We start from the raw sequence: 17,071 nt of genomic DNA on the forward strand, positions 1-17,071 counted from the left end.
TGGCAGTGCCGGGGTCAGCATTGGCGGTGTGGGGTGGCCCCATCCAGGCGCCAGCACGCAGCGCCCCTCGCATGGGGAGCAGGAGGGACGTGATTGTGGACGTTTGCACTGAATTCCAGGGACAACGACAAGATCAAGCAGAAGATCATCCAGCTGACGGAGCTTCAGGAGAGCCTGGTGAGCGGGGCTCTGTGGGCAGGCGTAGGGTCTACCCCTGGGCCCAGCTCGTGTGGGAGGCGACACAGCCCTGGCACCACCTGGCATCCTATCAGCTCCACACACCAATCCACCCCACCCTGTTACCCCAACCCCCCCAGGCCTGGTCCTGCCAGGGGTCATGGGCAGCCCCATGCTGGCCCTAACGTACCATCCCCTCACCCTCAGGTGAGCCCTTGGCTCATCTGCTGTGTGCCTGCCCCTTTAAATGCCCTGCCCTGCCTAGGGGTGTTCCTTGCGTCCTGTGATTCCTGCTCTAGGACCCTCTATGTAGCCCCCCTGCACCCTGCGGAGACACCAAACCGTCAAGAGCCAGGATGAGAGCTCGCACCAGACAGCCTGGGGGCATTTACTGAGATACTGGGGCTGTTTCCCAGCTCCCCAATCCTGTTCCTGGCTTAAAGGGTAAAGTGACTTTGACCTCCCTGTACTCTGGGCCCTGCCCCCAGTGTAACTTAGAGCAGCCCTGAGGCTGCACTAAATCATGCTCTGCTCCCTATGGGCCCTGGGAGGCAGAGAATAGCCGCAGTGCAATGAAGTGTGTTGCCACAGGGGGGCGCTCTGCTCTCCACGCCCCATTGTCCTGGGATGTGCTGGAGGGGCAGAGAACTCGGGTGGATAAAGACACTTAAAGCCAACCTGCGGGTTTGGTTAAGGTCAGTGGCTCTCTTTCTCCTCTTCCAGCAAGACGACATTTACATCCTGGAAGAGCAGCTGTGTAAGTACCCGACACGGGGGCCAAACCCCCTTCTACTGGAACTCAGATGAGCACTGAAGCCAAGGGGACTAGCCCAATCACACCAGCTGAGGACCTGGCACACCAGCTCCCACCAGAGTGAACTGGGGTGGTGGGAGCAAAGGGTTGGATTTTACGCACCCTTCCTAGAAGTCAGAGGCCTTTCAGTTTGCTTAGTCCGACCCGACGATGTTTTGTGGGGAAGGCTGGGTATTTATTGGGGATCAAAATCTAATTTTCACAGGTCCAGCAGGAGTCAGAGTCTGAAATTAACTTATTAGCAGGAGTAGGATGACTTGCCTCATTGTGCCGGGTGCTGCCCAGACACACAGTGACCAACATTGGGGCTCATCACGCCGGGCGCTGCCCAGACACACAGTGACCGAGGTCAGGGCCCCGTCGGGCCGGGCGCTGCCCAGACACACAGTGACCGAGATCAGAGCCCCGTCGGGCCAGGCGCTGCCCAGACACACAGTGACCGAGATCAGGGCCCTGTCGCGCCGGGCGCTGCCCAGACACACAGTGACCGAGGTCAGGGCCCCGTCGGGCCGGGCGCTGCCCAGACACACAGTGACCGAGATCAGAGCCCCGTCGGGCCAGGCGCTGCCCAGACACACAGTGACCGAGATCAGGGCCCTGTCGCGCCCGGCGCTGCCCAGACACACAGTGACTGAGATCAGGGCCCTGTCATGCCAGGTGCCGCACAGACACACAGTAACTGAGATCAGTGGCTCACTGTTTCGGGCACTGAACAGACACATAGTAACAAGCTCAGATCTCTCTGTGTCGGGTGCAGCCCAGATACATAGGCCTGTTTTATATACAGATTTTGTGCATGGGTTAGGGATGTGATTTTTTTTTTTTTTACCCACCTTGCTCTACTGATACAAGCCCTATTAGAGACCCAGCGAGGCCTGGCCTACACTTCACATTGAGAGCTACAGAGCTCAGGGGATGTGAAAAAGGCACCCCCCTGAACGCCGTAGCTCTGCTGACCGAACCCCAGTGTAGACACAGCTCGGTCAATGGGAGAATGCTTCCGTCGCCCTAGAGACCGTCTCTCCCGGAGGTGGAGTTCCTACAGCACCAGAGTTGGGCCACTCCAGCCTGCAGTGTAGACAAGCCCTTACTCAGGTAGAAAGGTTGCTTATCCCCAGATCCCTGATTCCCCCTTCCCGTATGGAGATAGCTGTCCCGGGAGAAGAATGTTTCTACCAGTATAACTAGGGAGTTTGTACTCCTTTACCTACAGCCGGTGAGTTAAAGCCATGAGACTTCAGTGTGTGGACAAGGTGACAGTGAGAGCCAGGCCCTGCCCCAAAGAGCTCGCAGTCTGAATAGACAGAGGGTGGGGTGGGGAAACTGAGGCACAGAGCATGGCTGTGCTTTCCACAAGGACTGGGGCAGAGCTGGGAGTCGAAGCCAGCTCTCCCAAGTCTCAGTGCAGTGACTGATCCAAGACTTGGACACTGCCCACCACAGGCTATTTGACATCGATACTGGCCCCTCCAAGGGCAGGCAACAGGCCCCTCACTCAGGCGTTGGGCGCTCAGCCAAGCAAGGGGACCCACAGACTCCAGGGCCGAGCTCGGCGACCTGAACCCCTGAGGCTGTGACGCTGGGGCTGCCAGCACCAGAGAGCTGCGGACATGATCTCAGGCCAAAACGTTGCTGTTGGAATTGGAAATCTCCATCCGTTCTGCAGCGACGTTTCTAATCGGTTTTTGGGGCCCTAAAACCTTGGGGGTTGGTTCGGTTTTTTTTCACTCCAGGGCTCGCTCGCCCTGCCAGCATCTCTGTAAATATCATGGGGACCTTCAAGGAAAGGGGAACCGTGGCGTACGCGTCCCTGCTGCTTGCATGGGAAGGGTTCCCTCCAGCGAGCCGCGGCCACAGAACCCGGAGGTGGAACAGAAAAGGCCAGAGCATGGCACTGATTTCGCTGAGCCGTGGGGGCAGATCCGGAGCTGGGGTAAACCTGCACCGCGCTATTGGCTCCTGTAGAGTGGCGCCAGCGCACACCAGCTGGGGATCTGCCCATGGTGATGTTGCAGGGCACCCGGGGAGATTGGCAGAGTGGGACAGGCAGGGGGACAAGCTGGGATGTAGACGGGATTGGGGGTTCTAGGATAGGGGGCAGGGGCAGAGAGTGGGTAAAGGAGATGACACAGCACCAAGATCCCTGCAGCCAGCTGACCCCTGCTGTCCTGTGTGTCCTCTTCCAGGTGCCTGCACTTGCCGCGAAGGAAAAAGGTTTGAACTCCCCATTAAACTCTCCCGCCAGCAGCACTGAGCCGGCAGCAGCCCCACTCCCCTCTATTTCTGTCCCCACAGCCCGCCTCCTCCTCCCCGTCCAGCTCCACGCTCCCCTGGCATCCCCATGCGCTGCCTCCTAGGGGTGGGAGGTTGGGAGCGCAGTCCGGAGGCCCCAAAGAGCAGTCCTTCCTGCACTAGCGACAGATTGGAGACTCGGAGCTGGAGTTTCGAGACCAGTGCTGAGGGCTACAAGCCAGAAAGCGACTCCCCTGGCTCAAACCCACCGGATCCGATTAGCATCAAACTCCCCCTTGAATCCTCTGCCCTCAGGAGCCCTCGCAATGCGCTCTGCAGGCTGGCAGGAGAGTCTCCCCCAAAGGCGTGGTGGCCTCTCTTGGCTTTATAGGGTCAACCATCTGGGGCTCCCTAATTAACCTTCCCTGAGAGGGAGACGTAGGAATGGCTTGCCCAGCACAGAAATGCAGCCACCTCTGGGGTGGGGCCCAGCAGCTGTTTAACAGCCACACGGCACTTTAGGACAGGAAGTGCAGAAGCCTGTGTCCAAATGGAACTGCAAGGGTGGATGTGGATGCACCCAAAGTGAGAGCTGGCCGCTGTAGGGAGAATCTATGTCTGATAAGGCAGATTTGCAGCTGGTGTAAATTGCGGTAGCAGCATTATCATCTGGAGCTCGGGCTCTATGCCACACTGAGGTACACTGACTGTGAGGGGAGCGTGCCCCCTACTGAGCCCCCACCCTGCTCCCTGCAGCACAGCACCCCCTAGTGCCACACTGGGGCACTGGGGCCTGCACTGGCCATGGTGGGAGAGTGCCCTCTACTGTCCCTTTTGGATACCGAATCACAGTCTGGGAATGGGATGTACTTTACTAGCCTACGAACCCCACCGACTGCCGTAGCAGAACGGGGACGTCTCCAGCCAACTCCTGACCATTGTCCCCTTCTTCCTATGCTCCCCCCCACCCATGTCTCTCTGCAGAGAAGAAAATATAGAGCCTTTCCACACATGAGGGGCGAGCTGTCTGCCGGGGGAACCGGGAGCCACCCCCTCCGCGATGGACAAAGCCAGCGGGAGCCCCAGCCCGGAATAAACTCCCCTCCCATCTGCCAACGGTTGTGATGTGCAGGCCGTGCTTTGTGGGGTGGCTGGTTATGGGGCGCCCTGGCATCTCTGGGGCTGTTTCTCAGACCCCTCCGGCAGCATCAACGGGGCAGGAACGGCTCCTGGAGGATTGTCCAGTCATGGATTTACGGGGGCTGCCCTATGCCCTGGTCTCTTTGGGGCTGGTCTATGCTTAAAACGTACCCAGGCGTGGCTCTGTCGGCCAGATATTGCTGCCAAGGCCCCGTTGTTCGGGGAGAGGGGGTTCCTCCACCGGCAGACAAACTCCTTTTACCCTGGGAGGCTAGCCAAGCACGGGCGCTGGCGTGCAGCCATTGCCTCTGGCTCTGGGGTGCATCTGCCCAGCAGCCAGGAGGGAGAATCCCCAGACGTCTCCTAGCGCTGGAAATGGCACCTCGAGCTCCAGCCTAGACGCACCCTGTGTGGCTGGGAGCCCAGTTCTTAATACCTCAGCCCTGTGGTCCCCAGCCACACTGGGTTCACCCAGTCAGGCTGCTGGGGCTTTCTGGTCCTTATGCATTAACGGCCCTCCCCATCCTGGGCTTTTCCGTTAGATCTTCCGGGGGGCCGTCCTTCATGGGTGCTGATCCAGCCAGTTCCAACTCAAATATCTCGTCTCAGCCCGTTTGGCTTCCCTGGCCCTGCCTCTCCCCTAGGAGAATGAATCTGGGCATGGCTGGAGCACACTGCCCTGTGGCTATTCACTGCCCCCCAGGGTCCATAGGGGACAGATCGGGGGCATGGCCAGAGCATACTGCACTGTGGCAATTCTCTGCCCCCCAGGGTCCACAGAGGACAGATCAGGGGCCTGACCGGAGTGCACTGTGCTGTGGCTATTCACTGCCCCCCAGGGTCCATAGGAGGCAGAGCATGAATTAGAGCAACCGCAAGGCCACGCTAACTGTCACCAGGCAAGGCCAAGCATACAGGCCCAGCGAAGGGGGCTCTGAAACTGGAGCAAAGCCATTCCGCTCAATGGAGTCAGCCCAGGTCACAGCAGCAGAAACGGGAGCAGAAATCTGGCTTTACCCACTGGAAATGCAGCCACCTCTGGGGTGAGGCGGGGCGGCCAAGCAGTGCACAAGTTCAAGCCTTTCAGCAAGTGCCAGGGCACCTTTGATGACTGGAGCTGAGGAGGGCCAGGGTTGCTGAGCCAACACTCGTGTCCCTCCTCTGGACCCCTCTGGCCAATAGGACGCCCTAGTCTGCATTAGCCATGCCCTTCCCCCCCACCCCAAAGAGGAAGTGAGACAGGGCAAAGGGCCATACGCTCAGGAGCGGATTTACCATGAAACAAACCGTGCAGTGGCACAGGGCCCCCAAAATGCAGGACAAATCTCATCTGACAACCTGCCCCCGAGTCCCAGGTGGCGGTGCAGCGGGGCTGCTGCCTGCACATCGTGGCCGGTGGCCCCACACCGCTCCCAGAAACGGCTGGCTGCTGGCACGTCTCTGCGTGCCCCTGGTGGGGGGAGGCGGCTCCGTGTGTTGCCCACTGTCCACCTCTCCCCAAGGGGCGTGCAGAGACATGCCAGCAGCATGGCTAAGGCAGCTCCCTGCCCGCTCTGCCTCCCTTCCACCGCGCTGCGCCACTCCCGGAAGCGCCCGGCATGTCCCTGCGGCCCCCTGGCGAAGGGTGGGGGGGGTGTCCGTGCGCTGCCCCTGCCCCGAGCGCCAACTCCGCAGGCTCTCATTGGCCAGGAACTGCACCAATGGGAGCTGCAGGGGTGACACCTGTGGGCAGCGGCACGCGGAGACCCCCCGGCTCACCCATCTAGGAGCCGTTGCCAGAGGGGTGTGCCGATTGCTTTGGGAGCCACGCCGCCCGAAGTAAGTGCCGCCCCCCGGCCCACGTCCCGCACCCCAAACCCCTGCCCCAGCCCAGAGCCTGCCCCCCCTGCACCCCAACTCCCTTCCCCAATCAAGCACCTCACTTTATTTTCATTTACTTCCCATTACTTGTCTTATAATATTGGAGAAGGATCAAGAAAAAAAGAATGAAAAACAGGGGTGGGGGGAGACAAGAGAGAATGTTCTTTTTCTTGGCTGGGTCCTGAGGGGGGGCCCCAAAAATGAAGGCCCTAAATCCACCACTGCATGTGCTCCTCACCGAGAGGGGCTGGAGCACATGACCCCTTCCTTGCGCCCCCTCGCAGAGCCCACCGGCACCGGGGGGTTAAATCGGATCCCCTGCTGGCTCACCATCAAATGCCTGTGTCCGGCTCTGAGGCTTCCGTACCCATCGGGGTGGCTGGGGGGGGGGGGTAGCCTGTGGGTGAAACGAGTTTGTGAGTTCTCAGCCCAGCTCCTGGGTCTCATCCTCCTGGATCTCAGTCACCCCCTTTCCTGCCCCCCAACTGTCCGCCACAAGGGCCAAATCCTGCTCTCAGTAATGTTGGCATAAATCTGGAATCACTCTGGATTTACACCGATGGGCTCAGATCGGCATGTGGTCCCATCCCCATAGTGGAGTCACTTCGGATCTACGTTAGCGTTACCACCTTTGAAATGCAAAAAAAAGGCACCCCCACACCCCACAAGGCCAGCCTGCCACAACCTCAAACCCCAACCACAAGGCAACTCTGCAACCCATCCCCCTTCAACAGCCACTTATAGTTAAGGGTAAGATTGTGTCATGGATATTTTTAGTAAAAGTCACGGACACGTCACGGGCAATAAACAAAAATTCAGGGAAGCTGTGACCTGTCTGTGATTTTTACTAAAAATATCCATGACAAAATCATAGGAAAGTGGCTGGGCAGATACCGGGTGGCTGGAAGCTCCAGGCCCACCCCCCCCCCGACCTGTGGCTGGAAGCTGCAGGGTTCCATATCCCCCACCCCCCCCAAGGCAGCTGTTAAACAATAGAATACCATTTATTCAAAGCTTTTTGGATGTTTTCTACATTTTCAAATGTATTGATTTCAGTTACAACACAGAATACAAAGTGTACAGTGCTCACTTGATATTATTTTTGATTACAAATATTTGCACTGTAAAAAACATAAGAAATAGTATTTTTCAATTCACGTCATACAAGTACTGTAGTGCAATCTCTTTATCATGACAGTTGAACTTACAAATGTGGAATTATGTACAAAAAATAACTGCATTTGAAAATAAAACAGTGTCAAACGTTACAGCCAACAAGTCCACTCAGTCCTACTTCTTGTTCACACAATCGCTCAGACAAACAAGTTTGTTTACTTTTACGGGAGATAATGCTGCCCTCTTCTTGTTTACAATGTCACCTGAAAGTGAGAACAGGTGTTCTCATGGCACTGTTGTAGCCAGCATTGCAAGATATTTATGTGCTAGATGTACTAAAGATTCATATTTCCTTTCATGCTTCATCCACCATTCCAGAGGACATGCATCCATGCTGATGATGGGTTCTGCTCGATAACGATCCAAAGCAGAGCTGACTGACGCATGTTCATTTTCATCATCTGAGGCAGATGCCACCAGCAGAAGGCTGATTTTCTTTTTTGGTGGTTCGGGTTCTGTAGTTTCCGCATTGGAGTGTTGCTTTTTTAAGACGCCTGAAAGCACGCGCCACACCTCATCCTTCTTAGATTTTGGAAGGCACTTCAGATTCTTAAACCTTGGGTTGAGTGCTGTATATTAGAAATCTCACATTGGTACCTTCTTTGCGTTTTGTCAAATCTGCAGTGACAATGTTCTTAAAACGAACATTGTGTTGGGGCATCATCCGAGACTGCTATAACATGAAATATATGACAGAATGCAGGTAAAACAGAGCAGGGGACATATAATTCTCTCCCAAGGAATTCGGTCACAAATTTAATTAATGCATTATTTTTTATCGAGTGTCATCAGCATGTCCTCTGGAATGGTGGCCGAAGCATGAAGGGACATACGAATGTTTAGCGTATCTGGCACGTAAATACCTTGCAACGCCGGCTACAAAAGTGCCATTCGAACGCCTGTTCTCACTTTCAGGTGACACTGTAATTAAGAAGCAGGCAGTATTATCTTCTGTAAATGTAAATAAACTTGTTTGTCTTAGCGATTGACTGAACAACAAGTAAGACTGAGTAGACTTGTAGGCTCTAAAGATTTACATTGTTTTGTTTTTGAGTGCAGTTATGTAACAAAAAAAAACTACATTTGTAAATTGCACTGCAACAATACAGAGATTGCACTTCAGTACTTGTAGGAGGTGAACTGAAAAATACTATTTTGTTTATCGTTTTTACAGTGTAAATGTTTGTAACCAAAATAATAATATAATGTGAGCACTGGACACTTTGTGTTCCGTGTTCTAATTGATATATATATTTGAATATATTTCAATATATTTGAAAAGTAGACAAACATCCAAAAATATTTAATACATTTCAATTGGTATTCTGTTGTTTAACAGTGCGATTAAAACTGTGATTAATTGCAATTAATTTTTTTAATCGAGATTAATTTTTTGAGTTAATCACATGAGTTAACTGCGATTAATCACCAGCCCTAGTTGGAATTTTATACATAAAGAAAACCCATTGAGTCCATCTCTTGAATTTGTATTTGCTCTTTGATTTTGTCGTTTCCAGCAGTTTCTTATTTTGAACGGCAACATCTTAGCATCTTTAGCTGTACACAGCAACTGTTAACATTAGCTACCCCAGTGTCCTGGGATAATAATGCAAATCTTTAGACCCACGTTAAAAAAAAACAACCCTGCAGATTAAATTATTTTTTCTGGCAACTGGCAAATCCATAAAAAACCCAACCAGGCCAGTCAAATATCGGCCAGATAGTAACCCTAAATAGACATTTGTGCCCATGTTTCTGTTACTTAGGAAGGAAAAATCAAATGCACAGCTACCAAATGGGGACTAACTGACTAGGTGATCGTACTGCTGTAAAGGATCCTCGGGGGTTCTAGTGGATCATAAATTGAACGAATCAACCCTGTGAAGCAGCGGCTAACAAGGCTGAGTATCATTCTGGGTGTATTCACAGGAGTGTGGTATTGTCAGCACTTCTCTCTCAAGCTGTACCTGTGACAGCAGTGAGCTCGGTCTGGCTGGGGTGCAGGGGGCTGAGGGTGCTCTCCTGTCCCCCTCTTCCCCGGGGAGAGGGCCCCAAACTCTCCCGCTCGGCCATTCTGGCCTCTGTCTGCTGGGACATCCACCTGCCCTGCCAGGGCTGCTTCGCTGGGCAGGGCTCTGGGGCTGGTACTTGGTTCTGCCTCTGGTCAGTCTCCTGTGGCAGCATCACCCTTTCTAAGGCCTGCCTCCGATCATGCATGTCTGGTCGCGCCTCTTCCCCGAACGGCTCATCCTTGCTCCCTTTTCTGCCCAGTCTGCAAGATCCGCCTTCTCCTGGCTCTCTTCAAGCCTAAGACCCTCACAAACACCTTTAAAGAGCTTTGCCCGCTGCAGCGTTGCCCCCAGCACAGCACAGCCCTGGCACAGTCCCCTATAATCGGATGCAACCCTTGGATCCCATGTGCACTCATATCAGCTGGGTCTGGGCAGGGGGTAGTCCCTTCAGGGCTCCTCAAGCAATCTTCTGGGGTTAGAATGCCCCTTTGGGCCTCTCCCTGAAATGAGGGACCCTACAACTGCCTGTGGCAGGGAGACCAAGGACAGGGGTGCCCTGAGTGGGAAGCGCTGTTCCCCCTCCCCCCCCCCGCCCCGCAGCAGGGCAATTCCCAGTGGATCTTCAGGGGAGAATCCAACCATGAGACACCACCCCTCTCCACCCCCCATGTTTTCACTGGCCCTGACCCAGCCTCACACTCAAAGATCAAGTGACTGGGGGTTGTGTGTGTCACGGCTCCCCAGGATCTGTGGCTTATAAACGGTCTGGTGGAGGAACCCCATCAGTGTGCCCCCTCCTCACCTCGTGTCCTACACTGCCCTCCAAAAGCAGACTTAGCCCTTTGCCCTCCACTGGGTAACAATGTGAAGTTTAGGGGGAAACTGAGGCACACATTGGCATCATAAACATATTACAGAAAATTCCCACTTCGTCACAGGGGGCTTTTTGTCCGGCTTGTTTACACTTTGAGCTTCACCACACCCACCCAGACGGAGCAGGTATGTCAGCCCTTGCTCACTCCACAGCTGCTGTCTCCGTTCACCTGCAGCCCCGAACTGTCCGCGTCTCCTGGCTCTGGTCCAGTGGTTCTCCACCAGGGGGGTATGCAGAGGTCTTCCAGGGCTACATCAACTCATCTAGACATTTGCCTGGTTTTACAACACCGGGCTACATAAACAGCACTAGCGAAGTCAGTGCAAACTAAAAATGTCATATGGACACAATGAGAAAGGAAGCAGCAGGTCAGTAATAGAGCGCTGGGACACTTTTGTATTTTGATGTCTGCTTTTGTAAGCAGGTCGTTTTCAAGTGAGGTGAAACTTGCGGGTACGCCAGACAAATCAGATGCCTGAAAGGGGTACAGTAATCTGGAAAGGTTGAGAACAGCTGCTCTGGTCAGTTTCACTCAGCAGTCAGGGGCCTGTAATTTACCTCCCTAGAGCTCTGTGGGAGGGGAGGTGCCAGGAAAGATACAAACTTCCAACTTGTTCCAGACAGAGCGGCACCAGCGGGGCAGGTGCGATAGACACATAAACAGAAAAACACCAGAGGCCCCAAAACAATGCCTGGAAAGCAGGTAATTATTAATCCGGCTTGTTAGGGTCGTGCCTAAGGCCCCCACCGAGATGGGGGCCCCCTTGCACTTGATCTGCACAGGGTAACAAAAGGTCTCTGACCCAAAGAACTGACACTGGAGATAGAACAGACCAGGATGAGGCCAGGGTAGAGCAGAGGGAGCATTGAGAGGGCAGCACCAGGGAAATTAAATGCAAGACACCTCACCTTACTTGAAATGCCAACCAATCAAAGGTCTGGGTGCTGCACTTTGCTCTGAAGTTAATGGGGCTCTTCCTGGACATAATGTTGCATACATGTGGGTTTGCAGGATTGAGCCCCAAACTGGACTATTCCAGAATGTGAGGTGGCTCCACAGAGGCTAACTTGGCCCAGCTGTGAGTCTGCAAAAGTGGTTTTTTCTATTCTGGTTTTCCTTGGCAATGTTAGCATTTTAATGAGCTGGTCAGGACAGTTTCTCTTGAATGAGGAAAACAAGACGACACATTATGCGAGCTGGCTAAATTTAAGGTTTAACCTTAATTGCTCAAATGTCCTAATATTGATTGCTTGATATTTTAACCTGCATTCGTTCTGGAGCTTCTTTGCATTTAATTTCCCTGTTTTTTCTTAGGCATTGTCCACATGGGGAATTTTGGTATAATTCAGGTATTCCGTAATACGCCCCCTCCAAATAGTCTATTCAACAACAAAAATATCACTTTATTCCAGCATATTTCCCTGATTTGGAGTTATTCTGGAATAGCTATAGCAGAATAACTATTTCACTCAATAGAAATTCCAGGATAACTCAGGCGTTCCGGAATAACTCCTTGTATGCACACTCTATTCCAAAATCAACTGAGAAATAGGGAGGTGGCAAAATTTGCAGATGATACAAAACTTCTCAAGATAGTTAAGTCTCAGGCAGACTGTGAAGAAATCTCACCGAACTGGGTGACTGGGCAACAAAATGGCAGATGAAATTCAATGGTGATAAATGCAAAGTAATGGACATTGGAAAACATAATCCCAACTATTCATACAAAATGATGGGTTCTAAATTAGCTGTTACCGCTCAAGAAAAAGATCTTGGAGTCAATGTGCAGTGGCAGTCAAAAAAGTTAACAGAATGTTGGGAATTATTAAGAAAGGGGTAGATAATATGTAAGGCCCTACCAAATTCATGGCCATGAAAAACATGTCATGGTCCATGAAATCTGGTCTCCCCCCGTGAAATCTGGACTTTTGTGTGCTTTTACCCTCTACTATACAGATTTCACGGAGGGAGACCAGCGTTTCTCAAATTCAGAGTCTTGACCCAAAGGGAGTTGCAGGGGGGTCGCAAGTTTATTTTAGGAGTATGGCCACTTTTACTTCTGCGCTGCCATCAGAGCTGGGCAGCCAGAGAGCGGCGGCTGTTGGCCAGGTGCCCAGTTCTGAAGGCAGCACCCTGCCAGAAGCAGGGCAGAAGTAAGGGTGGCAATACCATACCATGCCACCCTTACTTCTGTTCTGCCACTGGCAGTGGCTCTGCCTTCAGAGCTGGGTTCCCGGCCGGCAGCCACTGTTCTACAGCTGACCAGCTCTGAAGGCAGCGCAGAAGTAAGGGTAGCACAACACCCCCCTACAATAACCTTGCAACCCCCCCAAGAGTCCTTTTTGTGTCTAGACACCTACAATCACAACATCCTGAGATTTCAGATTCAAGTAGCTGAAATCATGAAATTTACCATTTTTAAAATCCTATGACAATGAAATTGACCAAAATGGACCGTGAATTTGGTAGGGCCCTAATAATAAGACAGAAAATATCATATTGCCTCTATGTAAATCCATGGTATGCCCACATCTTGAATATGGCAGGCAGACCTGGTCACCCCATCTCAAAAAAGATATATTGGAATTGGGAAAGGTTCAGAAAAGGACAACGAAAATGATTAGGGGGATGGAAAAGATTCTGTATGAAAAGAGATTAATAAGTGTCATGGAGTCCCCCGGTGATGCTCTGGAACTGCTCCCTACGAAGCCAGTCAGGACTCTGGGGAAGTCTCCTTTCTGTGAGCAGACTGTCTGCAAGACACACAGCTCACACAACTTCCACCTTCCTGGGTCTGACTTCGGAGCATTCAGCATCCTCTGACCCTCCATGCGCTTCCCACAGCGAGTCCGCTCAGGCGGGGTACTGGGGAAGCCAGAGGGTCCTGCACCCCAACTTCGCAGTCAGACATGACTCTCAGCCAGCCAATAAAACAGAAGGTTTATTAGATGATAGGAACATGGTCTAAACCAGAGCTTGTAGGTACAGAGAACAGGACCCCTCAGCCGGGTCCATTTTGGGGGGCAGTGAGCCAGACAACCCAATCTGCACTTCATTCCATGCCCCCAGTCAGCCCCAAACTCTCTCCAGCCCCTCCTCCTCTGGGCTTTGTCCCTTTCCCAGGCTAGGAGGTCACCTGATTCCTTTGTTCTCCAACCCTTTAGCTCTCACCTTGCAGGGGGGAAGGGCCAGGCCATCAGTTGTCAGGAAACAGGGTGTTGGCCATTCTCTGTGTCCAGACCCCTGCACACACCTGCCCTCTAGGGCTCTGCAATGATCATACACCCTTATCCCACCACCTAGAGAGTTAAGAACTGCATAGGGGAAGCTGAGGCACCCCCACACTATTCAGAGGAAACATTAAGAACCGTCCTGCTTCGTCACAATAAGATTAGGAGTTTTCAGCTGGGAAAAAAGACAATTAAGGGAGGATATGACAGAGGGTCTACAAAATCATGACTGGTGTACAGAAAGTAAATAAAGAAGTGTTATTTACTCCTTCTCATAACACAAGAACCAGGGGTCACCCAATGAAATTAATAGGCAGCAGGTTTAAAATAAACAAAAGGAAGTATTTCTTTAAACAATACACAGTCAACCTGTGGAACTTCTTGCCAGAGGATGTTGTGAAGACCAAGACTATAACAGGGTTCAATAAAGAACTAGATACATTCATAGAGGATAGGCCCATCAATGGTTATTAGTCAGTATTCGCAGGGAGGGTGTCCCTAGCCTCTGTTTGCCAGAAGCTGGGAATGGGTGACAAGGGATGGGTCACTTGGTGATGACCTGTTCTGTTCATTCCCTCTGGGGCACCCGGCATTGTCCACTGTCGGACGACAGGATACTGGGCTAGCTGTACCTTGGTCTGACCCAGTATGGCCCTTCTATGTTCTTATGACTTTATTCCAGAATATTTACTCTGCCTTGGAGTTATGCTGGAATACTTAGAGTGGAATAACTACTTTGGTACAGATATGCTGGTCAGTTTCCCTTAAGGAGGGAACTGGTGGGAAACTGACCATGTCAATTACTTTTTATGGACCTCCTCCCTTTAGCATCTCTGTCAATCTTTCAGAGTAGCAGCCGTGTTAGTCTGTATTCGCAAAAAGTAAAGGAGTACTTGTGACACCTTAGAGACTAACAAATTTATTTGAGCATAAGCTTTCGTGAGCTACAGCTCCGATGAAGTGAGCTGTAGCTCGCGAAAGCTTATGCTCAAATAAATTTGTTAGTCTCTAAGGTGCCACAAGTACTCCTTTTCTTTCTGTCAATCTTTGCAACTGATGAGGGCAGGTTTTAGCAGATATGTGTGTGGGGTTTGGGGTTTTTTTTTTTTAAAGAAAACAGAAAAGTGTTAACAGGCTGGAGCAGAAAAGGCCTCTTTAAACATTTTTAAAAGTCTTTAAAAAGTTTTCAACTAATGCAGTTCAGACTTGGTTTGATGGTTAAATCTGAGTGAGATAAAAAGAAGCCCCATTTGAGACTTTTGTGGATGTTTTTGTGACACCAGCGTAAGCCATATCTGCTCAGTGTGGCGCTCTGCCCCCTTCAAGTGGTGGCTAGGCCAGCTACAGATTGACGAGTAGATCCCTGTGTAGATCTGCATCCAAGCCAGGAGCCCGCAAACATAGTCTTGTGGCTATAAAGCGGCGATCTGCAGATTTGCAGGACTCTAGGGATGAGCCTACTACAACAGCCGCTAAGAGAGGGGTGGCTTTTAGTTCAGGCAGTAGAGGCACCCACATCAAGGTCAAGGGATCCCACATTCAATCACAGCCGCTGACAGCGTTACCCTAGGCCAGGGGTAGTCAATAGGCAGACCCTGGGCCAACTCTGGACCACCAGACCCTTTTGAATGGACCTCGAGATCTTTTTATTTACTTATGATGATTATTATTGTTGGTTTATTTTTATTATTTTCTCTGGAGTCTGGATCTTGACTATACCTGGACCAAGAAATTTGGACCTTGGCAAAAAATAACGGACTGCCCCTGGGTGGGACATGAGCTTCTGGAGCAGAAGGGAGGGAAAATGGAATTCAATTTTCTAGAAGAGCGGTGCGTCTGATGCCCAGTAGATTTGCTATAGTTGAACCCTGATATTTAGCTCATTAATCGCCGGTGGGGGATGCTTTTCTGTTTTGATTTCCGGCCCTTTAAATTGGAGACTCCACCTCCTTGCACTGGATGGGTACAGTGCAGCCTGCTGGCAATGCTGCCTACTGCAGGCCACGCCTATTAAAGGAGCAGGGGTCGAGGAGCTTTTTGCAGAGTAGGGGGCTTCTCTGATGAGCACCATGCTTCCCGTCTGGCTTTCTGGGCCACCTTCTCCATCTGTCACGATCGCGCATGACTTCAACATGTGGCGGGACTACCTGAACCTGTCAAAGGTTGTTGGCGAAATCATTGAGGAGCACAGAAGGGGGTCCAGGAGCCTCCTAACCTGTGAGACTGCAGACCTCTGCATGCCAGGGACCCCCCTTCAAATGCCTTCGGGGGATGCCTCGAGCCTGAAGTCATCAGGCTGGGACAGGAGTGATGGCAACGGCTGTCCACAAATTGGACAGAGCAGGGCGGCCACCCCTCAGACGCCCGGCAGACTCATATGCAACTTCTGCAGGCACAACGGGGAGTCCAAGAGGGTCTACTCCTCCCACTTGCTGAAGCAAGCCGATGGCATCGTGCTGTGTCCCATCCTGCGCAACTACGTCTGCCCGGTGTGTGGTGCCACGGGCGATGGGGCCCATACTCTGAAATATTGCCCGCACAATCAAGAGAAGCAGTCCCTCTACTGCAAAGGTGGGCGCAACTCGGCTGGCTTCATAGTGAGACGGTGAACGGCAGGGGAAGAAACCATCTCCAGCCTGGGACCTTTCACCAGGGGGAGCCACCAGAAGGGGCTTGGAACTGAAGTTTATTTTCTACCATTTGTTTCCTAGTTTGCATTTCAAGTCCAGGGTGGATTTGACTCAGCCACGCAGAAAGTGGCCCTGGTTTCTTTAAATCCCCACAGCCGCCTGGTTTTCGTATCCCTGCCTTGTGGTGAATTCTGGCGGAAGAGAACCAGTGCCAACGAACCAGGAGTTTTGTAGTTTTGCCCTTGGCCGGCTAACTCATGCAGAGATTTAATTTTGAGCATTTGCAGACGAGGCAGCATCTGTCAGGATAGATGGGTGCAAGGCTTTTGTCTTTGGTAGATTTGTCTTGTTTGAAACTTCTTTTCCCAACCAAGTGTTATTCATTTGGTTTTACACATCACAGGAATCACGAAGACTTTTAAATGTGAGTTTTATTTTAAAATCATGTCAGAAAAAGAACTGAATTCTAAAATACGCAGATACGTCATGTTTTAACTGATTTTGTTATTGCAACATGTTGGGCGGGGGAGGGATTGTTCTCTCGGTGTTATGAGATTTGAGGGTTTGTTTATGAGACTTATTTTTCATTAAAAAATGAAACACTCCCTTATCCCCTTTCCCTTCTGTTTAATAAACAGCATTGTTGTTCTAGCAGCCGGTTGTGTGTTTGATCAGCTTTTCCTCTGCAGGGCTCTGGGACAGCGCCCCTGGCAATGATCTCCTTTCTGGCTAGCAATCGAGGGTGAGCCCCTTGTCTCCCCGCTTTTATTCTGGGTGGCGGCTGGGAGGGATATACACCGACAGACATGCACGGCCCCCTGCGAAGCTTTCTCAGCCCTGCACTGCTGGGGACCCCCTTGGTGGGAAGGGATTTCTGTTTCCATGGCCCCACTCCCTCTCGCACTCCCTGGAGATTTGAGGGGAT

At 51.8% G+C, this 17,071-nt stretch overlaps 1 protein-coding gene across 1 annotated transcript; it reads left to right on the top strand.

Moving 5' to 3' along the window:
- Positions 1-15,320: 15,320 nt before the first annotated feature.
- NANOS2 (nanos C2HC-type zinc finger 2) lies at positions 15,321-16,125 on the top strand. Its single transcript, XM_038382188.2, has one exon. It carries the CDS (start codon positions 15,577-15,579, stop codon positions 16,123-16,125), a length of 549 nt encoding a protein of 182 aa, XP_038238116.2. The 5' UTR covers positions 15,321-15,576.
- The last annotated feature ends 946 nt before the right edge of the window (positions 16,126-17,071 follow it).

This window comes from Dermochelys coriacea, chromosome 23 (assembly GCF_009764565.3).
Source record: "Dermochelys coriacea isolate rDerCor1 chromosome 23, rDerCor1.pri.v4, whole genome shotgun sequence".
In the NCBI taxonomy this organism is placed as follows: Eukaryota; Metazoa; Chordata; order Testudines; family Dermochelyidae; genus Dermochelys; species Dermochelys coriacea.